Source organism: Crocuta crocuta, unplaced genomic scaffold (genome assembly GCF_008692635.1).
Source record: "Crocuta crocuta isolate KB4526 unplaced genomic scaffold, BGI_CrCroc_1.0 scaffold1, whole genome shotgun sequence".
Classification (NCBI taxonomy): domain Eukaryota; kingdom Metazoa; phylum Chordata; class Mammalia; order Carnivora; family Hyaenidae; genus Crocuta; species Crocuta crocuta.
In genome coordinates, this window is record NW_027527930.1 from 1,873,686 (window position 1) to 1,901,195 (window position 27,510).

General features: G+C 37.5%; 1 protein-coding gene across 1 annotated transcript in view; it reads right to left on the reverse strand.

The window, feature by feature from the left end:
* Window positions 1–3,260: 3,260 nt before the first annotated feature.
* LOC144220450 (transmembrane protease serine 11F) overlaps window positions 3,261–27,510 on the reverse strand; it is a 69,053-nt gene continuing 44,803 nt past the window's right edge. The window contains exons 4-10 of the mRNA XM_077750676.1: window positions 20,218–20,285; window positions 18,448–18,611; window positions 16,185–16,223; window positions 11,520–11,721; window positions 9,399–9,658; window positions 7,352–7,494; window positions 3,261–3,455 (exon numbers count right to left, since the gene is read on the reverse strand). Coding sequence (XP_077606802.1) covers window positions 3,261–3,455; window positions 7,352–7,494; window positions 9,399–9,658; window positions 11,520–11,721; window positions 16,185–16,223; window positions 18,448–18,611; window positions 20,218–20,285 — 1,071 coding nt within the window. The remainder of the gene's footprint in view (window positions 3,456–7,351; window positions 7,495–9,398; window positions 9,659–11,519; window positions 11,722–16,184; window positions 16,224–18,447; window positions 18,612–20,217; window positions 20,286–27,510) is intronic.

Here is a 27,510-nt window from a genome sequence, read left to right on the forward strand (position 1 = left end):
CTTGGCAGCAATCTAATCCCAGTGACTTCTAGAACTGTAATGTTCCTGGCTAGTGACACCCACATAAGTCAGATGAGAGTAGGGGGAGAAAGACTGGCCTGGCTACAAGGGTTCCAGTCATTTGTAACAAGTTTATGTTTCATTTTCATGAGTGCATGAAGGAATGCCTTAAATACATCCCTTGCCCTCAAACATATTAACAAAGTGACAGATTTATTCAGTTGAAAAGGGTAGATTCCCATTGATATACTTTTACTCTTATTGTTGAGTTGTGAATTTCATTGAGAGATGGTTAAACATCGCAAAAATTTTGGTCCACTCTTGTTCTACCATTAAAAACTAACCCTTTAATTCTCATGGCACCCCAAATTCCATCAGGATTCCACAGGGATTATATACTGTATTGTTTACTGTCACTTTAAAGGATTTGACCTGTCTTCTAAAGCAATACGTCAAGCAAATTTTAGTAGTGTTTGTTTGTTTGTTTGTTTGTTTGTTTTAAGATGTGAGTATTACTATAACATTTACAACACAGGAGGCAAAACCCAGGTTTGTTTGTTTTTGTTTTTTTTAACCACAATATTTTTGCAAAATTCACAAGATGATACTAATGATCAATAAAAATGTCAACACTATTTAAAAAAGCCCTTTTTAACAATCTTAATGTATTTGCATCATCATCTATACTGATAACAGTTTACAATAACACACTTTTAGCATTTGTTTAGCAGGCTTTAAACATTCTTTGACCTTTCAACTTATTATTCAACAGGAAAGCCTCACAACAATGCCATGAGGTAGATAGTTAATGTCCCTTTTGGTAGATGGAAAATATGAGGTAAAAGATATTGCATGATTCCTATAACACCACTCAACAGGTCAGGTATCAAATTAAAAATAAGACATATAAATCCTGTTTTAAAAATCCCCTTTTCCATTTTTCAGATTTACTTATGGTCTTTTGTATTTATGCCTCTCATTTGTGTTAAAATGTCATTGAATTAAATTGAACTGAGCATTGAATCATTTAAATTCGTGTACGGTTTCACAGACACTTCAATGAAAAAAGCTATCAATCCTATGAAATGTAAATATAGTTACACAAAAGCATATATTCATTGTTAAAGAACCTATACAGTAGGAATTTATTGATTTTGTAGACAGATTTGTTTCTTGTTTCTACGAAAGACTGTTTAGCTTTAATATAAAAAGGTCTATCATCAATCAAATCTGTCTTAAATATGCTAAATATTCTCCAGAAAGCTTCTGTTTCTCTGCATAGAAGGAAGTATAAACATTTAAGTCTTTATTCTGCTTCTTCTATTGATATTTACTTATTAGTCATTATTAACTCAGAAATTTGGTGACCTTTTCCTTTTAAACAGAGAGTGTCCATGGATGACCCTTTTGTGTTTATTTATGTTAATATTAAGATGTGAATGATAACTAGAAAAATTTTTAAGTTATATTTATCTTGTTTACATATATTGCAGATCAACATACATACATGTAAATCAACAAAACTTTGTCATTAAAGAAATAGAAAGGCTAGATTTTTCTCTGATACATGAGGACAAGAAATCTAGCACTTTTGGCCGTACATCTGAGCCCTGAAGATGCATACTGCTGCATCTCTGTAGCCCCAACCCTGGTGTCTGATGACCACACTCCCTACAACTGTGTCTATAAGCAGACATAGTCCTAAATAGATCACTTGGGTTTTTCCATTTTACAGTGTAATTTAAGCCTTCTGAAATCAATGACATGATTTTAAAGCAGGGACTGCTTTCAAAAAGTATACTGTTTTACTGAGTTTAAAGCACATTAATAATAATTAATAGTAGCTAGTTCATAATGAGAGACTACTGTATGCAAAAACTGTTCCAAGTGTTTTCCTTTTACTAATGCATTTAATCCTCATAACAACCATATGAGGTAGGTACTATTTTTATTCTAATTGTAGAGATGAAAGTGCTAATGCATAGAGATGTTAAGAAACATGCAATAGGACACACAGTTCATACGTGGCAAAGCCAACATTTAAGCCTGGGCAGCCTGGTTCCAAAATCTGTGCTCTCTGCCATTAGACTCTAGGCTGTATTTAAGACCCAAAACCATTCACTCATTTGAAAAAGTTAATTTATCTTAAAAGTCATGGAGAAATTCCTTTCCTCCACATATAGGAAATATCCACATAGTACCTAATATATGTGAGGCACTGTCCTAAGTGCTTACACAAATCAGTTCTCCCAACCTGATAGATATCTGACTTGACAGAGAGCTGAAGACTCACAAAAGCACCAGTTACCATACGCTGATGTACATATTTCTAAATAAATATTTGGATAGCTCATTCCACCAAAAATCTAAGGAGTGTTTTTCTTGCTCTTAATCATTTGAAAGCAACTCAACTAGCCTATATCCCATCAGTTCTTTTCATCCTCCTTGTACACATGGAAAAATGCTCCCAAGATTTTTCTTTTTCTTCTTTCTGGCCTAACTTCAATTGATATATGGATGGCAAAATTCTGTTAACAAATAGATCAGCAATGCTTCTTTGTAATACCACTTTTATCCTGAAGCTAGTCCTTGTGTATGTAACAATATTAACAGCAAGTTCAGGTACACCCAAATATCTTCTAAATCACAGGTCTTCTTGTTAATGATAATGCTTTGTATTATTATTTATAAACCCAGGATAGAGTTCAACTTCTATTGTGATTCCATGCTTCTCCATTCTAGCCAGTTAATATCCAGCTGTCAGTCTTTCACGGCTGAAGCTCTGAATTCTCAGGGAAGACAGCTGTTTGATACGGGAGTCACAGGTGCTCCTGGTTATTATCTGAGTAAGTTTTTGGCAGTCCTGGAAGCTCATCATAGCCTGTGAAAAATGATGTTCCTTGTCTTCCAATGGGGGAAATCATTATAAATATTCCTCTTACTAATAAGTATCACAAACAGTTTCCTTTGTGAGGAATTGGTGCTATTGCCATTTGCTCTGTCTTCTTCCCTCAGTGTAGAGAAAGAGTTCAGTCACTTGTGTGCAAAGACCACTCCAGGATATTACATCAGTCTGAATCAAAGGATTTCTTCCCATCCAGAAAAATCATTGATCCAAACTGCATGAATATAAATAATATACAATATGCAGGCATTTCAGCTTCATATGTCTTGCGCTACGCCCTGGACGAGATGTTCCAGAGGCTGGGAGCCCAAGAGTGGGAGCCACACAACCAGGGTCTGGTGAGGCCTCTTCCACATCACACGTGGCTGGCTTCCAGGCGTGTCCTCACCGGGCAGANACCAGTCTTTGAGGCAATCCATTCTCGATACTGAGTCACTCTTGTATAGACACCAGGTTTTTTGGGAAGAGCACACGATTGTCCCCAACTTACTATACCAACTAAGTACCAGATGTCATGATTATCATAAACCAGAGGTCCACCAGAATCGCCCTTGAGAAAAAACAAAATTATTTAATATTAATATTATAAACTCAGGAGCAAGGCCATTTCTGTCATTCCACAGACAAAAAGGAAACTGGCATACAGAACATGAAACCAGACTGAAGATAGATTATATAATATTCCTCTGAATTTGAGTTAAAATTTTGTCCTTAACTTTAAAGTGCATTGTTTTCTAGAAAGGCTAATACTCATTCACATGAAATGGTTACATTATTTCTGGTTTAGCATTCTTGGATTTTTTTTTTGCTAGTTTTTTCTAAAGTTTATTTTAAGAGAGAGAGAGAGAGAGAGCTGGCACAAGTTGGGGAGGGGCAGAGAGAGAGGGATAGAGTCCCAAGCAGGCACCATACTGTCAGCATGGAGTCCAATGCAGGGCTCAAAATCATGAACGAAGAGATCATGACCTGAGCCAAAATCAAAAGTCGAATGCTTAACCAGTTAAGCCACCCCCGTGCCCCTTTGCTAGTTTCATTAAACATTTTATGTATGGGTTAGTAAGTATATATAAAAAATATTAAATATGAATTTAGTATTTATGGGCATAGGTGGAAAGTTTTGATGATCTCTGAATATTGTTAGCTAGACTCTATGTTATAGACTGATTCTTGGTCTCCTTGGTTTTCATGCACCTAATTCTAATTATTCTTGCTGAATTTTATATACACACCACTAAATCTGTTTTGGAATAAGGACAGTTAAGTACATAAACAGATACACATGCACAGGTTAAAAGTGTGGTCTTGCTATTTAAACTGCCCACATTTCAGGACTAACTCTATTAATTACTGCCTATGTGACTTAGGCTAAAATATGTAATCTTTCTGTGCTTCTTCTACCTCAATCATTCATTCTTTTATCAACTACTTATTCAGCTCCAACTATGTGTCCTGGGCTCAGAGCCTGGAGTCTGCTTCAGATTCTGTGTCTCCCTCGTTCTCTGCCCCTCCCCCACTCATGCTCTGTCTCTCAAAAGTAAATAGATGTTTAAAAAGACACTATTAAACAAGCTCACAAATCAATGCAAAGTGACAACTATGATAAGTGCTATGGAAACATACATAGGGGAGTTTGACTGGTCATGGAGATCAGGAAAGTTTTCCATGATGAGATGTAATTGAGCTGACCATGAAAAGGAAGGTGGGAATATAACATGTTTTAGGCAAAGGGAACAGTACTGCAAGTGCTCTGTGACATGAAGAAGCCTGGCACACGCAGGAGCCCGGGGTAGGGGAGGGGGGATAAAAAGGAGGACTGAAGAGAAGACAGCAAAGGGGCAAGTGACTGTGATGAGGCTGCAAAGGTCAGGGAAACTAGTCCTGGACAAACGCTGAGGGTCTTGCTTAGAAGTTAGAAGTTACGTTTTCTATCTTAAGACTGCAGGTAAGCCACTGAAGTGTTTTAAGAAGGAGGTTGACAAGATCAGGTTAGCATCTCGTTAGAAATCTTCCTGGCTGTCATTTGACAAATGGACTAAAAGAGCATATGGATGAATATAAGGAAATCAGCTAGATGACTAATTCCTTTAGATAGGGTAGTGTGAGGAAAAAGTGGGGAAAGGGAGGTAAAATCCATGGAATTAGGTAATCTGTTGGGTATGGGGTAAGGAAAGAAAGCTAGAATGCCTTCTAGTTTTCTGGCTTAACAGAATGACAACAGATGCCATTCACAGAGACAAAATAAAGGAAGAGAATCAGGGGAGGGGAAAAGAACAAAGTCAGGTGCAACATTTTGAATTTGAGATATCTTTGAAATATCCAGGGGGAGTTGTCAAGTAGGAGTTGAATACATAAGTCCGAAGATCAAAGGGGAGCTTGGGGCTAACATATAAATTAATGAATCATCTGTCAAAGGATGATATTTGAAGCTAAAGAGGAAAATCAGATCCTCTAGGGAGAAAGTATAGAGGAAAAAGAGGAGCAGGCAGAGAATAGATCAAAATTTAATGGCTGAGATTAAGAGAATGAACCTGAAAAGGAAACAGAGAAGAAGCAGAGATATAAAATGAAAATCATTACAAGCCAAAGAAGACATGAAAGAGGGAGTGGTAACCATAATTGAATGGTGCTAAGAGGTGCGGGAAAAAAAAGGAATAGGACAAAAATACTCTTATTGGAGGTGGGTTAGTGGAAACCTCAGGAAGAGCAATTTGAAGTGAAAGGGCAGAAACCGTATTGAAATGGTTTGAAGAGGTAGTGAGAGGTGAGAAAACTGAGACAATGGATATAGACATTTTCCCAAATATTTCATGGTAAAGAGATAAGGCGTGGTGCTAGCTGGAGGCATTATGGGTCAAGAAAAAGTTGGAGGTTTTTTTCCACCTAACTTGAGAGATAGGAGTAGAGAAGAATCTAGATACAAGAGAAATGTTAACTATATTAACTGTGGGTTTAGGTGAAGGCAGGTCTGCGTTCATGGTGTTGGAAGATGAGGAAATTCTCCACTTATGATTTCTATTTTTCTTTGAAAACTGGGAAGCAAAGTCATCAGTTGAAAATAAAAAGTTAGAAAATAAAACCCAGAAGTTTTAGAAAGTGGAAAATGTTGAGTAAGTTCAGAGAAAGGTAGATTTGGAAAAAAAAAAAGAAAGAAAAATAGTAAGATTATCACTTTTGTTATCTGAAACCTATAGTGGAACCATTGTGTTCTGTTGTATTTTTTCCAGGAGCATTTGATTTCCTTGATGCAGCAGAGAGAGAGAGAGAGAGAGAGAGAGAGTAGGTAGTTGAGTTCTTCCAGTTTTGGGACTTGGTCAGACAGAAACACTGAAAAGACAGATCAATGAGAGAACTTGGGATATTAGCAAAAGTGTTCATAAAATGATTAATAGTGAAATCTAAGTTGGACAAGTGGACAATGGAAGAAAGGATAAATGGAATGTGATAAAGCAGAGAAGAGACAGGTCTTAATGAAGTTGAAGTGATATTTTATTAGGCCAACAAATATCTGTGCCAGGCACTGATTCAGATGTTGGTAATACAGTAGTAAATCAAATAGACCCCCAAAAATCTGTGCCTTCATGAAGTTTATATTCTCATTTAGTGGGAGAGACAGACAATAACCCATCTAAATAAAATAAATTGTCTATTGGATGGCGATAGAAGGTAAAGGGAAAGATAAAACAAAGAACACAATGTACATTTGTGTAGGCTGTGTAAGTTGGGGAGTGAGGACAGGCAGACAGGGGTATAGCATAGAGGGAATGGCCAAGGGAGCAGGAATAGATTGAAATGTAGGCAGGACGTTATATAGGAAGATTTGGGGAATTAGTGTTTTTAGAGATGAAACAAGGCTCAAGATGTGACCCTAGAAATGTGGCTGAGAAGTGGAGGTGGATGGGAGTAGGAGGCCTAGGAACTAAAAATCTAGCATTTAAAATGGGTCTGTGTTTATAATGCAGGCCTCGGATGGACAGGAAGCCCCTTTCAGGTGTCAATGTCATTAAATTGTGAGAGGGACAGAGAGACTTGGAGGTCAGGAAATGAAACCAAGATACATGAGAGATGATGCCAGAGATGAATAAGGTGGTCTTCAGAGGAGAGGTTTCTCTGTCTTTTGTTTCCAATTTTGTTTAAGAAAATAACAATAGAACAGAAGAGTGATTGTTTGAACCAGAAATAGGGAGCAATAGACTTTAATCTCCCAATTTGTGAAATAGGTGTAATAATAGTACCTCTTTGATTTCACTATTTTAAATGAAATAAGCACTTGACTTGACATACAGTAAGCACTTAATATAAGAACTTTTTAAATTATAATTATTAAATAAACTGAATTCTTGGTCAAATAGATGACTTCTTTTTTCTCCTAGGGGAAATGTATGCCAAATTTAGAAATAGCTAATGGAAATTTATTTTTCAAAGTTTTGAACTTGACTTTGGTCTTACCTTACATGCATCTACTTTTCCTTCCATGAATCCAGCACATAACATTCCTGAAGTTATCAGGCCATCATATACATCCTTTCTGTTACACACATCCGTGCTTATGGTTTCCACCCTGGCTTGCCGAAGTTTGTTTTGCGTGGGTCCTATTATACAAACACATACACACAAGCAAAAAATATGTTCTTTGAATATAACTATGTCTAAGACATGGAATATATATGTGTTGTATATTCCTAGGAACAAAAGCACAAAAAAGATTATTTTATTAACATTAATTATTGTCTAATTTATGTTCTGTATCACAAATGTCTAAATTCAAGGAACCATACATAGGCATACCCCAATATTATACCATCTCTGTGAGTCTTCAAACCATTAGAAATCCTTACACCTACATGTAATAGTGTGTGTATACACTTTTTTTTTTTTCATGAGGAGAGGGTTCATCACACTCATCTTGACCAACTAATGTACTTCGGGGAAGCATATTGATTTTCTGAAAGATATTCATGTAAAAACCAGTACATGAGCTGCACAGAGCTATGTTCCCTACTCTGTGCTATAGTGTATTATTTAGAGGTGGCTTAAAGCGTGGGAAACAGACCCAATGCCCACAATATGCCATCAATGTGATGCCAGTACAGGGCAAGACTGGAGTTTAGGAAAAGAAGGTAAAGAGCATATGCCTCCAGATTGAAGCTGCTAGTGAATAGACTTACACTAGTGATAAGGGAAGAGAACACAAAAGGAGACATAACATCCCACAAAGTCGTGTTGGAGATACATGGGGCATTTGGAAATTTCTTATATAATCAATTTCTATCAAGAAAATAAAAGCCAGATTTAAATATATATTAGGAGGATCGCCTGTGTGGCTTAGCTGGTTAAGTGTCTGACTTTGGCTTAGGTCATGATCTCACAGTTCATGGGTTTGAACGCCTGCGTCAGGTGCTGTGCTGACAGCTCAGAGCCTGGAGCCTGCTTGGGACTCGGTGTTTCCCCCTCTCTGCTCCTCCTTTGCTCTCTGTCTCTGTCTCTCTCAAAAATAAATAAACATTAAAAAATTTTTAATATATATTAGCTTTTGTCTCTTACTTTTTTTCAGGCTATCTTTGACAGAAACCTAAACATTTATTTCCCATTTTATTCTGTTTTTTAAGTTTATTTTGAGAGAAAGAGAGTGTGTGTGTGTGAGGAGGGAAGGAGAGAGAGAGAATCCTAGCAGGCTCTGTGCTCTCAGCACAGAACCAGACACAGGGCTCAAACCCAGGAACCAGGAGACCATGACCTGAGCTAAAATCAGGAGTTTAAAATTTCCCATTTTAAAACATTCATTTAATCTCTCTTTTTAGAGTGGAATGAACTGGTAGCTAGAAATCTTAAATTCTGGTCTTTGATTTATAAAATTTTAGAACTCATCTTTTTGAGCCAACCAGGAGGTGAGATAGATGAAAAGAAATGTATGTTAAATTTAGTAATCAAAGTGAAAAATTCTCAAAACATTCACAAAACACTTTTATGTTTATGGTCATCATAAATCCCCATTAAATGAGGAAGTACTTAGACAAGAAAGAAAGAAAGAAAGAAAGAAAGAAAGAAAGAAAGAAGAAAGAAAGAAAGAAAGGAAGGAAGGAAGGAAGGAAGGAAGGAAGAAAAAAAAGAAAAGAAAAGAGAAAAGAAAAATGTTATCAGTAAGATTGTGATCTGAAGTATATGCTAACTAGGAGTTTCCACATTGGGAAATATACAATTCAGAATCATTTACTCCCTTATAGTCCCATAGTATTTTGTCCCTTGTAGCACCTAAAATAGTCGGATATACTCTTCGCAATTAGCCTCACCCCTTTTTCATCATTGCTCCAATTAATTGTGAATTTAAGGAGAGGGACCTGATTCCTTCTGCTTTTTAACCTACAGATTCCTGTTCTGCTCTGGCCTGTACACATTGGAAGCATCAACATTATTTTTATGAAAAGTCTAAAGAGAGATTCCCTAGACAGTTTGTTAGAGCTCAAAATGAATGTGTGTATTAGGTTGAATCACTCACCATCATCTACAATGGATCCAAAACCTGTGACAAACACACTTGTTTTAGGTGGCAGCTTTATAGATGAATCTGGGAGGCAAACTCTCTGGACTATATTTGAAAACTCAACTCGGGTGGTAAGCTGAGCCAAAGCAATGTCATTTTCATTTGTTTCTCTGTGGTAATTTTCATGAAGGATAATTTTCCCCAGGCTTCGTTGCACTGCAGGTGGGGTAATAGTTGTACCAAAAGTAACAATCCATTGACTTGGGTCTTTATTTCTGCAAAAAATCACAGGGTAAGGTTTGTGATGCTTACCTGTGTCGTCTAAAAGAGATGGAGACTGCATTTCCCCCACCTGTTGGGATTATGCTCCTGAAAAATCTCTCTGGTGAGAGAATTTGCAGTTTCTGGCCTCATGGCAGAGAGATTAAAATATTAATGAGACAAATGAAAGTACAAAAGCCCCTAAAGATATTTTGAAATTTCCATGCTTTGTTTGGATTAATAATACTAATGGGTATTTTGTAATTAATTGCCAATCTTTTAATTCATTGTTCATTACGAACTCTTCAGATTCCCTTTCTTCTATAATTTCAATTAAATGTGCAGAAATTCATTTTGATTTGTTTTGGGTAATATGGACACTAGGAGGCATTTTCCCTGTGTATCAGATACTCCATCTATTCTGACTTTATGACTCACTTGTTGGCTCTTGTTTCTGGGTCTTACCGTGATCTTTGGGACAAAGTATGATCTGGCCTGCTTCACAAACCCTCATGTGTACACAGGTTTGTTTTTCCGCCTTCCACCCACACACAGCCCCGATATTCAAGGGCTAAGCAGATTTACCTAATGTCAGGCTGTTAAAGGTTCTCTCCTGACCCCCAATCCCTCCCCCTACACACACACCCCTGCCACCCTTTGATCTGGCCTGCTCAGTCCCTCTTTCAGGCTCTCTCTTCACGCAGAAGTTTTTCTCTCCCACAAGCTTACATGACAAGCAAATTCAATCTAGTTCTATTATCTCTTTACTCCCTATTCATCCCCAAAGCCCAGTTCCCTCTTTTTCTAATTATCCTGTAAGGAATGACTAGAAATACTGTATATAGAAACTTGAAATTCTCTATGTAAAGGAAATTTATGTAGAAGGAAATCACACAGAGGAGAATTCATAAAGGGGATTTCCTCGTTCATGCAGGATTACTGTGTTGGTGAATCATAAACTTCTTAGTGAAAAACCAGAAAGATCAGTGATTTCAAAGTACTCTGTGCTGCCTCAGGGATGAGCAGGCCTGGTGGGTATAGGAGTAGGGAGGGAGAGGAGGAGGGACATGGTGAGGCCGGAGATGAGGAAGGCTATTTTACTTATTTATACTTTAAAGGAAAGTTTAATTTGATACAGAAATCTTAGGGCTGAAGCCTTCTTTTGAAAACTAGAATTCTGGGAGATAAGAAGACGTATGTGATGTCGGTCCTTAAGGAACTCATAAACTAACTGAGTAGATCAAATAAAGACATCCTATCCCTGGAGACCTGAGTGGCTCAGTTGGTTAAGTGATTGATTCTTGATTTTGGCTCAGATCATCATCCCAAGGTTTGTGAGTTCAAGGCCCACATCAGACTCCATGCTGTCAGCATGGAGCCTGCTTGAGATTCTCTCTCTCTCAAATAAACAAACATTAAAAAAAAATTAAGGAATACCCTATTACTCCATGCACTGTCTGCCAGAAAGGAGACCTCATTTAAAAGGCCCAGTTCAATCCATGCCTTATGGATAAGGACACTGAAACTCGGAAGTTAAATGGCTTGCCCAGGTATGTGATATATCCAGCTGGTTAGTGTCAGAGAGAGATGGCCTGGGGCTCCTGACATGTTGTCAAGAACTTTTTCCCCATCCACACTGGTTCACAAAGGTTGGGATAATTTTTCATGAACATAAAGGTATGAAGATTTGTCTTAAACACAGTTTTTTAAATTACGTTATTTCTATAAAAAAATACACTTATAAAAATTTAAAAGCGATTTGGATAATTACGATATTGTCTTCAAAGTACACTGCATTTTCCTTCACGACAGTATAATGCATTATGCAATTACACGAAATTGCACTGGGAACAGACTCACAACAGCTGAACCTACTTGCGGAAGCAGTGAGCTGCTGTCAGCAGCCATGTGTTACTGATGAGGCTGGCTCCGCACTGGTGGCCCGAACCTATGAGCTGGAGGCTGGCCTGCCATGGCCACTCCCCTTCCATGGCTGTTTCCCTCCCTTGGACAATCCTTTCAGTAGAAGAGGACGCTGGTAAAGGCATGTTTGAAGATGTCATCCGTATTCCGCAGCCTGTCACAGAAATTTATGTTAACTTGTTTTCATGAAAAGGAAGAGAAAAAAAAAATCATATCCTGATTTGCACTGGTTGCAGATTCTTCGGCAGGTTATTGTGCCTGCTCTTCTTTTGTTTCTTTGTTTTTTTAATTTAAATCTAAGTTAGTTAACATATGGTGTAATAATGGTTTCAGGAACAGAATTTAGTGATTCATCGCTTACATGCAACACCCAGGGCTCATTCCAGTAAGTGTCCTCCTCAATGCTCTTTGCCCATTTAGCCCATACCCCTTCCAGCAACCCTCAGTTTGTTATCTGTATTTAGGAATCTCTTATGGTTTGTCTCCCTGTTTTTATCTTATTTTTGCTTCCCTCCCCTTATGTTCATCTGCTTTATATCTTAAATTCGACATATGAGCAAAATCATATGAGATTTGTCTTTCTCTCACTGACTTATTTCACTTAGCATAATACAGTCTAGCTCAATCCACATTGTTACAAATGGCAAGGTTTCATTCTTTTTGATCACCTGGTAATATTCCATATTACATAGTCCATATACTACATCTTCTTTATCCATTCATCCGTTGATGAACATTTGGGTTCTTTCCATACTTTGGCTATTGTCGATAGTGCTGCTATAAACATTGGGTACATGTGCCTACTGTTCTTTGACCCTTTTGTAGTACTCAGTGTCTGAGATTAATCTATAGGAGTCTTTCTGATCCTATTGAGGTTTCCTGAAGAAATAGTTACTAATACGTCAAGGAATTAAGTTAAGTCTAGGAATTAACTTCTGTCTCTTATATTAAGTATATATGGATGGATACATAGAGATGTAGATAAAAAATTTATTGAGCATCAAAAATATATAGACGCTCTGTTACGTGGTTTAGATTTATTTATAGCAACCCACTTTTCAGATGAGGAAACTTGAGTCTTGGAGAGAGAACCTAAATTGCTAGGGTTTGCCCAGCTGGTAAGTGATAGAGTTAGACATAAAATTAGGAGGATCTACATCAAAGCTTGTGTTCTTGCTCCTGAGAGAAAGCCCAGTACTGAATGCAGGTCATGATTCTCCCTTGACATGCATTTATAGATTGTCTTTGCAAGCCCTGAATTTAAACAGTCTTGAACAATAATGCCTTTTTTGGTTTTCTAAAATTTAAAAGATTAGTTTTTTAAAAACAAATTCAGGGGCACCTGAGTGGCTCAGTGGGTTGAGTGCATCTGACTTTGACTCAGGTCATGATCTCATGGTTCATGAATTTGAGCCCTGCATCAGGCTCTGTGCTGACACCTCAGAACCTGGAGCCTGCATCAGATTCTCTGTCTCCCTCTCTCTCTGCCTCTCTCTCACTCGTGCTCGCTTCTCTCTCTCTCTGTCTCTCTCTCAAAAATAAACATTGAAAAAATTTTTTAAAAATCAGATTCCCTGACAACAAACACTCAATTTGTTATAGTTTAAATCCACCTTAAATAATACTGGAAAGCATATTGATATACTTTATTAATATATCTTTCTTTTTTAATTTTAATAAGCTTTATACCTAAGTTGGTATAAAAGTCAAACTCATGACTCCAAGATCAAGAGTCACATGTTTTACCAACTGAGCCAGCCAGCTGCCCCTATTAATGTACTTTTTAATTATTTATATTCTTATTAAAAATACTAGTTTTTTGCAAAAAGGAATTTTTTTCAGAAACAGGTTAAAAATAGATGCCTGAAATCATATTTATAGATTCATCATAATTCTCTCAGAGTTAAATAGCTCCAGTTGAAGGTGACTATAAAATTAAATAGATGGGATTTCTAGGCTAATATATTGGTAATGCCTAATAGATACCTTCTGTCCCAATTTCCTCTTAAATTATGCAGGGAAGTAATGCTAACATAAGTACTATCTACCAGTTGTGAGCCAGGCCCTTTATGTAGTGTTACATATATTTCTCTAATTTTCACAACTCTCTCTCTGCTAAGTGTCATCCTCATATTGCAGAATATGTTAGAAATGGCAATAGCCAGTGGGGTTTGAAAGCAACTTCTTGGACCGCCCCAGCTCTAGCTTGTGAACCAGAACCACGTGGAGAATCCTGGTAACATGACAAAGCCATCATCTCCCTGCTGTGGGACTCTCCAACACAGGAAATTAAGCTGCACTGAACTTTTTCCCAGCCAGACAGGAACTATAGTTTAAACCATCCCCCTGTGACTCATAAACTCTTTTCTTCCTATGCATGTATGCAGAAGCCACATTTCCTGGCACACCGTCCTATGGAGAGATACAGGAAAGATGAGAAGTTCCATGAAAATATAGTTACCTCATTCAGTGGTCTGAATGTGAACCCCTCAAATTAATGTCAAAATCCTAACCCTTAGAGGTGATAGTATTACTAGGTGCGGTCTTTAGAAGGTGCTTAAGTCATGAAGGTGGAGCCTATGAATGGGATTAGTGCTTTGTGAGAGTCTCCAGAGAGATCTCTAGCCCCTCTGCTCATGACATGATGATACTTTAAACCTGTGAGTTGGAAGAGAGCACCCACTGGACCTCTCTGGCACCCTGATCTCACACTTCCAGCCTCCAGAATTGTGACCAATAAATTTCTGCTGTTTATAAACTACTCAGTCTATAATATTTAGTTACAGCACCAAGGATAGGCTAAGATGACTCATAAGAAGCATTTAGGCAGTGAAAGAAGAGCACGCATCAGTGAATGCTACATTTGTTGGTGCAAAGGGGAAGATTGATGTACTTTTCACAAATTCTGCTTGTAAGATCAAACCTTAAGCCTGAATCTTACTGTATAGCATGATTAGAGACCCCCAAACCAGATGATATGTAAACTCAGAAGACACACATATTTATGAGTTATTTTCCACAAAAAATTTTAGGAAATGTGTTTGTTATCAGCCAAACTGTTGAAGAAAACATGATCTTAATGTAACAAAACAGCCAAACATGAGAGGGAAAATATGCTGTGAGAAGAGTACACATAACAAAAGAGCTGTCGGTAATCAAATAAAATTCTAGAAATCACGGGGATACATAGAGGATACGAAGTCCACATGGAAGAGAGAGAAAACGTAACTGCGGACAACTGAGATAAGTGGTCTGGGGGGGTACAGAATTGGTAAGAGTTCAGAATGAAGAGGAGAGTGGCCTGAACTGTAACTAATGATGGATATGGAGAGCAGAAAATGGAATTCAGATAAATCATTGGTGTTCCTGAGGGAGAAAAAAAAAATCAGAATGGAAATCAATCATCAAATGTATAATGAAACAACATTTTTCCAGAACAAGAAAAAAAAAATAGTGTACAGATTGAAAACATTCATAACGTCCTAGTCAAAATTCAGTGCAAAATATAATTTATCTAACTCTCTTGGCAAAAAGTGTAGAATAAAGGTTTCCTACATTCATCTCAGAGCAAAAAAGTTACCCTATGTAAAAATAAAAAATGCAACAGCCTTAGACTTCTCCTCTACAACAAAACATTAGAAGAAAATGGAATAATGTGTATAGAATTTATAGGGGAAAGTATATAACCCATTAATCCTATTTGAAATTGAAATAATGGAAATTAAGAGAAGGCCGAAAATGTACCTGACAGATATTTTAACAAAAATGCAAGAAAACTGAGAAATTTAACAAGATAAAGCCTAACCGGTTACCACTTTAAAAACATTCTCTTGAATTTGAGAGAATATTAAAAGAGAAATAATTGAAGAGAATATTAAAATACAATGTTAGGTGGCATCTGGGTGGCTCATAGGTTGTGTCTGACTCGATCTAGGTCATGATCTCTTGGTTTGTGGGTTAGATTCCTGCGTTGGGGTCTGCCCTGATAACGTGGAGTCTGCTTGGGATTCTCTCACCCTCTTTCTCTCTCTGCCCCTCTTCCACTTGCATGCACACTTCCTCTCTCTCAAAATAAATAAATAAAACTTTAAAAAATGCTCAAAATACAATGTTAGAAATATATAATATACAGAAAGTGTAATATCAAGAATACTATATAATTTTCTTTTACTACATCCTGCAAGTCATAAAACTTGAAATTGCATTTGGTGTAAATGTATAAATGTAAATGTTTTAAATGTTATAAATGTTCAGCAAAGGGGCTCCTGGGTGGCTCAGTCACTTAAACGTCCAACTTCGGCTCAGGTCGTGATCTCACAGTCTGGTGAGTTCAAGCCCCACATCGGACTCTGTGCTGACAGCTCAGAGCCTAGAGCCTGCTTTGGATTCTGTGTCTCCCTCTCTCTCTGCCCCTCCCCCATTCATTCTCCATCTCTCTCTCTGTCTCTCAAAAATAAATAAACATTAAAAAAATAATAATGACTAATTAAACATTAGGTGGTTTACAAAAACATAAGATGAGCAAGAAAGGATTGATGAATTCTACTTCTAACTTCTCTGTGGCTTTTATTCATTTTCCTTGTTATGAAATAGACAGTGGTGCATTTTGGAACTTACGGCTGTTGAGAAGATTCCTCATCTTTTTGCTATCAATAGCTGGAATAAACAAAAATTGAATTAGTTGGTCAAAGAATGTGTTCCTGTTTTCATGTGATTTTGTTCAAGTTATCACTATAAGAAATGCTTATTATCCAAAGCATCCATATTTCAAGAGGGCGTGAGATTTTTCAGTCACGTAATTATACATAGCTCGGATTTTATTTGGTCCAAAATGTATAATTTTACTTTGAAATGAAAAGATAGCATTTTGTTATTTTCTGATTTTTGCTGTGAAATCTGAAAAAGAAACTGGGAAAGAATGGTAAGGATGACTATCCCCGATTGCCTTCTTTGGGAGCTCTAGCATAACTGCAGGGTGCAACCTCCGTTTCCCATACAGCTGGTGCTCTCTGTATTAGGTGCGCCAGACCATGCGTGTCAGGCACATGCCTGGTGGCCAGTGTAAAAGGGCAGCTCCAGGGAGCCAAGGGCATCACAGACTCCTCACAGCCCCATTTCCGTCCCTGGTCTATAAACAATAGAAATTCCCACTGGGGAGTCTTGCTCTTGGTGAATATTGTAGAAGGTTGCTGCTCAGACAGCGCGCACTAGAGGCATGAAGCTCTGATATACAGCCTGTCCAGGGATCCGCACCCCAGCCGTGCCACTTTTATGCTTCCCTTCTGTGACATCTTTTCCCCTTCAGACTTCTCTTTATGTTCTTTTAAGTTCAGTTTCATTGTATTTTTGGTTTTGTGTTGGTTTGTTTTGGTTTGCTGTTTGTTTTGTTTGGTTTATTTGTCAAAGAAAATAGAGAAGTATATAATGATTTCCTCAGGAATACTGACTTCCTCAAGAGAAGGAATCTGAGCCCCAAACACTGCTAGAGGTTTCCTGGACATTTCACTTCTCTTTACTTATTTGAAAAGAGATATATTTGTGGCAGGAGAAAATGTTTGTAGCAGAATTTTGGTTATGGAATATGGTTGTAGAATATAATTATTTGATGTTAAAGCGACAGTCCATATAGTAAAAAGTCAGTGTGCATGACCAAGAAGTCTGAAAAATTATTTTTTAAAATATAAAAATTATTTTTATTATAAAAAATCCTTTTAACATGTTTTTATGATGGATATTTTATTTTAGCATATATGATCATGCATTAGGAGCAATTATATTATCAGGAATTGAAATTTAATTTGAGATTGCCCTTTATAGAATGTTGAAAAATATCATCTTTTACTTTGGAATATAGCTGATTTATACTTAAGGTAGATAGTACAGTCTTCATCATTTCTAATTCATGAAAGTTTTCATTAATATGTGTGAGGATTCTATCTCAAAATGCATTTTAGGGCGGTTTGTTGAATTCTAACAACAGGGACATTAACCTTAAAATAATCTTTTTCTTAAATTTATGGATACTTCAAGGGGAACAGACTTTCTGCTGCAAAGGGCAATGTTTGTTTTTTTGTAACAAGTCAGGAATCGCTACTCCTTGGAGTATTCACTCAGAGCAATGTACAGAACTGGGGCACCTAGTGCTTGTGAGATGGATGCTAGGGTTTGGGAGGGAGGGATAAGGAACTCAAAAGCCACAGTACCCAACCTTGAAACTTATAATTTGAATCACATGATTATGCATCTCAGTTTGGATTCCAGCTTGCTGTGAGGTAGTTTTAATTTCTTAACATTTTGACTTCATTTTCTTCTCCTTTGGGGGGAAAACAAAATAACTTTTTTGATTTTATTTTGTAAGGAATAAAGGAGGAAATGAAGAAAACATTGTTTAAAGTTAGAAATGATCCAAAGAACCTCCTCACAGATCATGCCAATGATTCTTCCAAAGGCGGTAAACCTTCGTAAAGATGTCGGTTTCCTTGATACTATAGATGCTCATGCCCAGAACTGACCTGTAAAGATCTCTGGGAGTCAGAACACCTGTGCTTTGGTTTTGGCCCCCAAGGCTTGCTAGTCCCCTGTCTTATATCTTCCTTGAGTCTCAGATTCCTTAAAATGCTGAAAATAATACCTACCCTCTCATGCTTTTGCAAAGATCCAACGTGATGCATGGGAAAAAATTTAGAAGCCTTAGCAAAGGCCTTAATCAAATATGAAAATAAATTCCAAAATTAAACTTTTCCTTACAGTGAATTTTTATTTTAGTTTTACATTGATATATCAGTAGTGAAATCTTAAAATGGGAGAAGACATTGACCTAAGTTCTTATCAAAACTAAAGAGGATTGCAAAGGAATCCCAAAGATGGTAAAAGGACTTACATGTGAGCGTGAATGATGATTTGTTTATAGTCAGAGGCAACTGTTTTGTCTTCAGACTTTGGTATAAAATCCTTTCAATTCTTTTCTTGATTTGCTCAGCACTGTCAGTAGATGGGTATTGAAACATAAGCACCATAAGGATGTTCATACCTTGTTCATCTGGACTAAAGAGCAAAAAAGCATATAAACAGAGATAATAACAATAAAGCCATCTCTCTAATTGTTAACTACTTTTACCTATTAAGATTCCCACTAAATTTTTAAAAATGGATGAAATAAGTGTATATCAGATATGTAAATTATCTCTAGAAATACTGGCTAAGATACATAGCTCAAAAAAATTGTTCTTTCTCCTTAATTAGGTCATAGTCTGCAGGGGGTTGTGAGAGGAAAAGATGTTTATGAAATCATGCTTTATATGCACGTAAACAATTTGCTTTTCAAGACAATTCTAAGCCATGGTAACCAACACCATTTTTCAGCAGTGATGTGGCAAAGACAATGCTTTTTGTCCACGAAACACATTTACCTTTGCCTCCTGAGCACAGGGCTAGCTTTCACTTCCTAGCCTCCTTTGCACATTATTGAAACTCTAGTGAACTCTGGACAATGAAATGTGGGCAGAAATGATGTAGCCCACGTCCAGCCTGGCCCCTTAAAACCTCCCATACCACCCTCCCTGCTTTCACTCTTCCTGTATTTGCCAACCAGACACTGACAATCCAGTAGGCAATTCCATTCTACAGTCCCTCTTAGTATCCACGTCCCCTGCTGCCACTTCTGACTCTTTGGACTATGTCATGGAAATGAAGCAAACCTTTATTGTGTTAAGTCCTTTATAATTTGGAACTTGATAGTTAAAGTATGGTTTGTAAGTGGATAATAAGAGAAAGCACTTATTAAGGGAAATCTTTTGATAAGAGTTTCAAAAATATACATTTATACCATAATATATAGGTCTAGAAGACCTCTAGTTACCTTCTGAGAATGAATTTAACCTTGAAACATATAAAGAATCAAAGGAGGAAGGAAGGAGGGAGAAAGCAATGTAAGAAAGGAGCAAAAAGTGGAAGAGAGGAGAAGAAAAGGCAGGGTCTCCTTCACCACAAGTATTTATACTCTACCATTAAGAAATGAAGCAGACTCCATTTTTAAAAAATATTTGTATTTTGATTGATAGCCTCAGAAAAAGTTTAAAATTTTTCATCAAAATAGGTAGAAAACAAGATACATTATTCCAGTAAATGCTAAGCCTTTTGGACATCATATAAAAAGTCTATTCAAGGTGGGTTCCAATGATTTATTTTTGACTCATAACAAATGTATGGTTAATTTATGCATACTGCCTCTCATGCAAACATAAAAATGGAAAGGTATTAGAAATAATAACAAAAATACAATGGCATTCAAAAAAAACTTTATTGCAGACAGAGTCATAGTCTGATTGTTGAATAGATTGTTAGAATGACAATAATAAAAAAGAGCTCATCTAAATTCTACTTAACCCTGAGCAGGAGAAGCAGGTGTCTTATCAGTGCCAGTGCCATCCTTCCCCTTCCAGTGTCTAATAACTGACATCACCTCCAGACATAGAACACTTTTCATTTTCCTATTCTGATTGGGCAATGTCTATGCACTACAAGCTGGACTCCTCAGGGTTTATGAAATCTCTGTGTTCCTGTAAAGATTTGCCCGAGGGAGCTGGACAGTCATGTTGATCAAGTGCTTCTTGAGGATACTGGCTTGAAGTTGCAGACTAAGTATACATACCTCAGTCTGATAACATGAGATTTGATAAACCGACCTCCTCCAGAAGAACGTTGAAATATCCTAGACATCTGATTAGAAAAATTAAACAAGAGAAGTATTAGTCATAAGACAAATGTTACTCCTTTGTCTTTTCTAGAGAGTTGAGGCAAAGACAAGAATTTTGGTTTATTCCCAGATGCGAACTGGCTTATCAGAGTGGTAAGACTAAATGAGGTTCTAATTTTTGCAGAACTGAATAACTTTAACAAAACGATATACTTTTGTGCAGCTTCTGTAAACCAGGATAACAACAATATCTATCTCAGAAAGTTGTTTTGAAGATTAAATGAAATAAGTTTATCACACATTTCACACCTTGCTTGGCATATAGCAAACTATTGATAATGCTCATTTGACCATTGTCAAATGAATTTAAGTATCTGTGTTATTTTTAAAGACAGCATCCTCACTTTTAAGAAAGCCCACCCTAAGTTTGTGTTATTTCCAAATGTAGCATCTAGTCCACTGTTTGTCTCAACTCTTTGCTTTCTTTAAAAAAAAATTTTGATGTTTATTTTTTCAGAGAGAGACAGAGTGTGAGCCAGGGAGGGGCAGAGATAGAGGGAGACACCGAATCCAAAGCAGACACAGACACCAAACTGTCGTGACAGCACAGAGCCCAACATGGGGCTTGAACCCACGGACCGTGAGATTCATGACCTGAGCCAAAATTGCATGTCCAACTGACTGAGCCACCCAGGCGCCCCTCAACTCTTTGCTTTTTTAAATGATTATCCCATTACTAGAGCATTTGACATAATAAGTAAGGACATGTCATTTGACTCTGATGCTCTCACTTGTGAGTCATATTTCCATGGCGGGCAGGCTTCTACAACTGGTACCAGGTTCGGAAATAAGTTTCACCACACTCCATACCGTCAGCATTTTATTAGTCAGCTTTTCCAGCCTGAGCCATTGGAGGATTTGGATGTTCAGTGAGCTGACTTCCTGGAACCTAATTCCCAAAAGACTGTTGAGGCACTGCCTCATGGTAAAAAGCACTGGACAGAAAAGGCATCGGAAATCAGAAATTACAGGTCCACGTAAGTTTACAGAAGGCCCATGGTCAGTCTTGCCCCTCAAATACTAATCCACTGGGAAGAGGGGACATTGCCTCCCTCACCACAAGATTTGACCCTCTTCTTGTCTCCTTTAAACTAATAACAATGTTCTCAAGAGATTTTACCTAGTCAATATTGAATCTCTCTCCTTTCCTCCAACTCCATGGCTGTGGTCTAAAATCAGCTCCTTCAAAACTTGTGCCTGTGTCTCTGCAGCGTCCCCTCACCGGCACGATTATGTGGTTCTAGTCCATCTTTTCTCCTCTCAGTTGTTCCCCCACAATAGTTCCAACCAGAGTGATATCCCTAAAATGCAAATCTGAGGATGTGATCCTCCCACTTCAAGCCCTATGTCTCCCTAAGCATGAGCTCTGCTGTCTTATTCCTTCACTGGCCCTTGCTCCTGCCCCTGCCTTCAAAGCCTGTTTTCTCATCTACTGAGTTACGTGCTCAGGATTGTTACCTAATCTCCCTTGACTGATTCACACCTCTATGGCTTTGCACATTCATTTCCCTCTTTCTATAATGCACTTTTTCCCCTCTACAATTCTTTGAATTACAGTCCTGTTACTAGTCAGACTCTTCAGTGACAGATAAGTTACCTTTGACTTCCCCTCCTTAAAGTTCAGTACTCTTTTATTTAAGCCACTGAGCATCTTGCACATGAGGCTGCAATAGCAATTATCACACCCGTTTACAGTTGTGCCTTTCCCGTTCTAGACGGTGAGCTATATGACGGTAAGGAGTGTGTCTGATTCATCTTTGTATTTCCAGTGTTTGAACACTGCCTGGCGCACAGTAAATACTCAATGCATATTTGATGAATAATGATGAAAATCCATGGATAGGGGATCCTGGGTGGCTTAGTCGGTTAAGTGTCCGACTTTCGCTTAGGTCATGATCTCGCGGTTCGTGGGTTCAAGCCCCGTGTCGGGCTCTGTGCTGACTGCCAGCCCAGAGCCTGGAGCCTATTTCAGAGTCTGTGTCTCCCTCTCTCTCTGACCCTCCCCTGCTCACGCTGTCTCTCTCTCTCTCTCTCTCTCTCTCCCCTAGAAATAAATAAAAATATTTTTTAAAAAACTTAAAAAAAAAAAGAAAATCCATGGATGAATACATGAATTAAGAATCAACAATATGGTAAAGGAAAGAAGAGAATAAAACATTGTTTTGTTTTATATGAAAATCTTATTGCAAAGTGGAAGTAGAAATCCATCGGGGCACCTGTGTGGTTCAGTCCGGAAAGCGTCCAACTTCCACTCAGGTCTGTGCTGACAGCTCAGAGCCTAGAGCCTGCTTTGGATTCTGTCTCCTTCTCTCTGACTCTCCCCCACTAGACTCTGTCTCTCTCTCTCTCTCAAGAATAAATGAACATTAAAAACAAATATAGGAATCCATGGGAATCTAAAGCAAGGTGGGAGACAGGAGACTCAAGTGGTGACCCCCCCTTTTGTATGGTCATTTAAGGGTTTGGATCAGTTCTGAGTTATGTCACTTATGATTTTACTAAGCTTCTCTGAACTCATTTTTTTCCTATGTCAAGAAACAGGGAGAAAAACTGATTTTAAGGTCTGCAACAATTTATATAAATGTCCCCTGAAATTTTGAACTGTGGATATAATGGCAGTTGGCGAAAGGATCAGGATTCTGTCATATCAGAGTGTAAGAAAGTACTAAGAATCTATTCAAACTAGAATGTGATTATTAACAAGCCTATCGTCTCCTGAGGAATTGACCTCTGTTTTAAAATGGGTACAGTATAGTATTGATGTGACCGCAAATAATAGCTTACATGTACTAAGTCCGTACTACATAGTACACATTCAGCCAATTCCTTTGTTTAAACCTCATACCATCTTAGGAGTAAAGTATTTTTTAAAATTCTCATCACCCTCATTTTAAAGATTAAAAAACTAGGGGAGGACACTTAAGTAAACAGGTCTAAGGTGGCATAGGAAATACTGATTCTGGCATATGAACTCAGGGAATCTTGTGTTCTTAGGTATATTAAGTAACATTGACAACCATGAATGACATATATAGCTGAAGGCAGATATTCAATTTGGTGGGGGTAGAAAGGTCCTGGGGCAAGAAACTCTTAAAGAAGACTGTAATTACATTTTTTATGCCCCAAATCTAAACTTTATAAAAGATCATCTCTTGGGAGGTTGAGTTTTTTTTTCTGCTTCTGGAAAACTGTTCCTTTTCAGACACCTAATCATCATTGTAAACAAATTCTGGAGAAATTAACTTACGTTTATATTTTTCTACTGAGAATTCAGTAATACTACATTTAGTCCAAATTACAAAAACTAATTGTATCCTTCCCTTTTCATGTCCAAACCTAAGAATGTTTGTTTGTTTGTTTGTTTGTTTGTTTGTTTGTTTGTTTGTTTTACAGATTATTCTATTTGAAACAAGATAGAGTCTAAGCTAAAATGAGGGAAAAAGTTCACCTTAAAATTAGATGGCACTTGGGAGTCCTTGGTTTGAACTCTAGCATCAAAAAACAAAATGACGTGTTTGAAACAATATGAATGGCTCTGACTAGTAGGATATCTAGTTACTATCTTTCACAAGCTTGAGCTTGCACCTTCCCTCTGGTTGGGAACTGCATGCAAATTAAGGCCTCATGAAATATCACCAGTTACTGGATGCCAACTAGGGAATCCCTTTCCAGGTCCACCCATGAAAATAAGTCATGTGAGTTCTGCAGACTTTCTGCTACTGTCAGGGGAATATGTAACAACAGAGGGTGAATATACCAATAAAACAAATCCTTTGTCCCTTTCCTCTCCAGGAAAACCTCCTCTTAGCTCAAAAGAATTTTTCCTTCCTCTGAACTCCTTTCATTTACATCATATATATTTGACAATTACGTTCTGTACTGTAGCAGCTTTCACATTGCCATATCTTCTTATCTAATTTTTCAGTTTGTATTCTTTTCCATGAACTGAATTTCATACATAAACCATATTATAAACTCCAATAAGCAAGAGACTGTACTATTTAAATCTTGGCATTCTTCATACTCTTACACAAAATAGGTGCACAATAACATTTTCATTAACTGATTGATTCTCTGACTGTGGTTAATCATAAACAACAGTGTGAAGGAAAAAATGCTGGCTTTTGCATTGCTTCATGACTTTTTCACTATATTCTGTCTCCTTCCTTTTTTCTCATTTACTATTCATTTAACACAATGGATTAGGAGTTTTCTACGTTTAAGGCACTGTGACAACACTGGATAAAAATTAGTAAATGAAGCATGTGGGTGGTTCAGTCAGCTAGTGCCCAACTCTTGATTTTGGCTCAGGTCATGATCTCACAGTTCATGAGTTTGAGCCTTGCATCAGGCTCTGTGCTGACAGTACAGAGACTGCTTGGGATTGTTTTTCTCCCTATCTCTCTGTCCCCCCCACTTGTGATCTCTCTCTCTCTCAAAATAAATAAATAAACATTAAAAATTATTAAACAAAAAGTTGTGGCCTCTGGATTCATAGAATAGAGGGGCAGTAATAAACAAACATAAATTAATTATAAGAGGCAACTCAGATAGTTAAATAATATAGTATTATGGCTGGGGGTCTATAATATGTAAGGGTTCTCCAAGGAGGGACATTTAAGTGAAATCTAAAAAAATCAAGAAAAAGCAACAAAAAAAGAGCAAGATCATGGGACAATCTTCCATGCAGAAGAAATAGAATGTGTAGAGCAGCCATAAAGGTTAGTATGATAGAGAGCAGTGAGCAAGGAAGAGTGTAGAAATTGGAGGAATAGTCAGAAGCGGAGCATCAATGTTCTTGGAGGAATTTGTAAAAAGATTGGATTTTATTCTAAGTACATGTGGAAGCTACTTATGAAATTTTAAGCAAAATAAAACATAATGTGTGGTTTTTTTTAGTTTTTAAATTTTATTTATTTTGAGAGAGATAGAGAGAGTGTGAATGGGGGAAGGGCAGAGAGAGAGGGAGACAGAGAATCCCAAGTAGGCTACTCACTGTTAGCGCAGAGCTCAAAACCATGAAATTATAACCTCAGTTGAAACCAAAAGTCAGACGCTTAAACAACCGAGCCACTCATGTGCCCCTATAATGTGTTTTTAACATCTGGTTGCTATGTAGACAGATACTAGAGGAAGCCTGAGTGGAAACAATGGTGAGCTGCCTATATGAATGTATTAGCTAGGTCCAGGATAGAGATGGTGAATTAGAAGTAGAAACATCACACGTGAATGGGTTAGACATGAGAATAAGGGAAAATAGTATTCTAGCAACTACAGGGACAGTGATGTCATTTGTTGTGCAGAAAAATGTAGGAAAAGAGAATGAGAAGGGAACAACTTTCAAAGATTTAGATATAACTTCAAGATGCCTGTGAGAAATCCATGTGTAAATGTCAAGTGGACGATTGAATATACAAGTCTAGGATTCAGAGATATCTGGGTTAGCGACAAAAATTTTAGAATTAAAGTTATTGTATACTCATTGGTATTTCCCCATTTTTTTCTTCCAAGAGATCCCTGCTTTCCTATACCGAACTCATTCCATAGGGTCCAGTTGAATTTAAACTTGCTCCTTCTCCCACCTAACACAAGGGTGGCACAGGTTTACTCTCTTGGTCACAGTGATTAGTGTAGGGTTGAGGGAGGAGATATTCCAACTTTGGCCAACTAGATGGATTCTTCAAATTTTCCACCAAAGACTAATATGGAAAATGTTCTTTTCCTGCTTCAGTTAATAACCTGGGAATATGTGAATATATAATAAATGTAAGCTATCTTGTCTGCTACATGGAGAATAATAATGATAATGATGATAATGATAATGATAATAACAGCCTGAAGACATTGTTTGAGCCTCTGAATCCCACCATACCTGAAGTCAAATGTATCTCTAGATTTTCCCAACAATCTTCTCTCCCTTCCTCCCTCCCTCCTTCCTTCCCTTGCTCCCTTCCCTCCTGCCTGCCTGCCTTTCTTCTCTTTGACTTGTTAATTGGGTTTCTGGTACTTTCTACCCAAAGTGTTCCATATATTATGGGAATAGGAATTTACAGAGCAACAGAAGAAAAAGAAGCAAAGTCAGGATCATGTCTCAGAAGATCTGGAAGCCTAGCCAATGGGAATTATATTGTCTGTAATCACTTACAAGCATATAAACTTTGTTCTCTTTCTTAAGGAGTTTCTTAAGAAGCTGAAATCACTTACAGATGATGAATTGTGGTAAAAAAGGAATTGTAGCATATTTGCTCCCTATCTAAACTGCATTTACTGGGCAAGTGTACTCATGCTCCAGCTTCTAGAAGTATTGAATTAGTATACCTGTACTTCTCCAGAGGCCTGCCCTTGTCTGGCCTGAGCACCTCACTTATTGATGTCTGAGAGCTTATGCTCCACCTTCCCTGGACAGGTGTTACTGCTATAACACAAACAGCCCAGCCCTCTTACCTCTGGGTACAATCACCTCTGTGATGTAATTTAGTAATAACCTTTTGGATTATTCTGAGCATTGATTTTCACAGTGAAACTAATGATTTATAGAGGATGTAAAAAAATATTAGAACTTCTATTTATATTTATTTTTAAATTTTAAAAAAACAAGTTTTCAGACACTGGCCCTGAAGTGTGGATTCCTTCCAAGAGTGCACTGATTAATTATCTAATGTCTCCAAGGGAAAGTGGAGATCAGTCTGTATTAGAATATCTAGCTATGTGCTAGTCTTTTTTTTTTTTTCTATGTTTATTTATTTTTGAGACATAGAGACATGAGCATAGGACAGGGTGCAGAGAGAGAGAGGGAGACACAGAATCTGAAGCAGGCTCCAGGCTCTGAGCTGTTAGCACAGAGCCCAGTGTGGGGCTCAAACTTGTGAATGGCAAGATCATGACCTGACTTAACTGACTGAGCCACACAGGCACCCCTATGTGCTAGTCTGAGAAGAGGCACTCAGTAATTCCTTGCTGTATCACATTGAATTAAATAGTCATATTTAACTCAGTGATTTTAACATAATTAAACTAGCAATTCTTAGTATGAAAACAATTATTAATTGTTTTAATTGCTATATTAGTTATTTTTCAAACTCTGAAAAAAGTGGGGTTTTTGTGGCAAACCCTACCACATATCTTGCTCTGAGACTTCAGGTGGGCCTTGGGGCAGAGAATGACACTACAGAAAATAATTCACTTAAT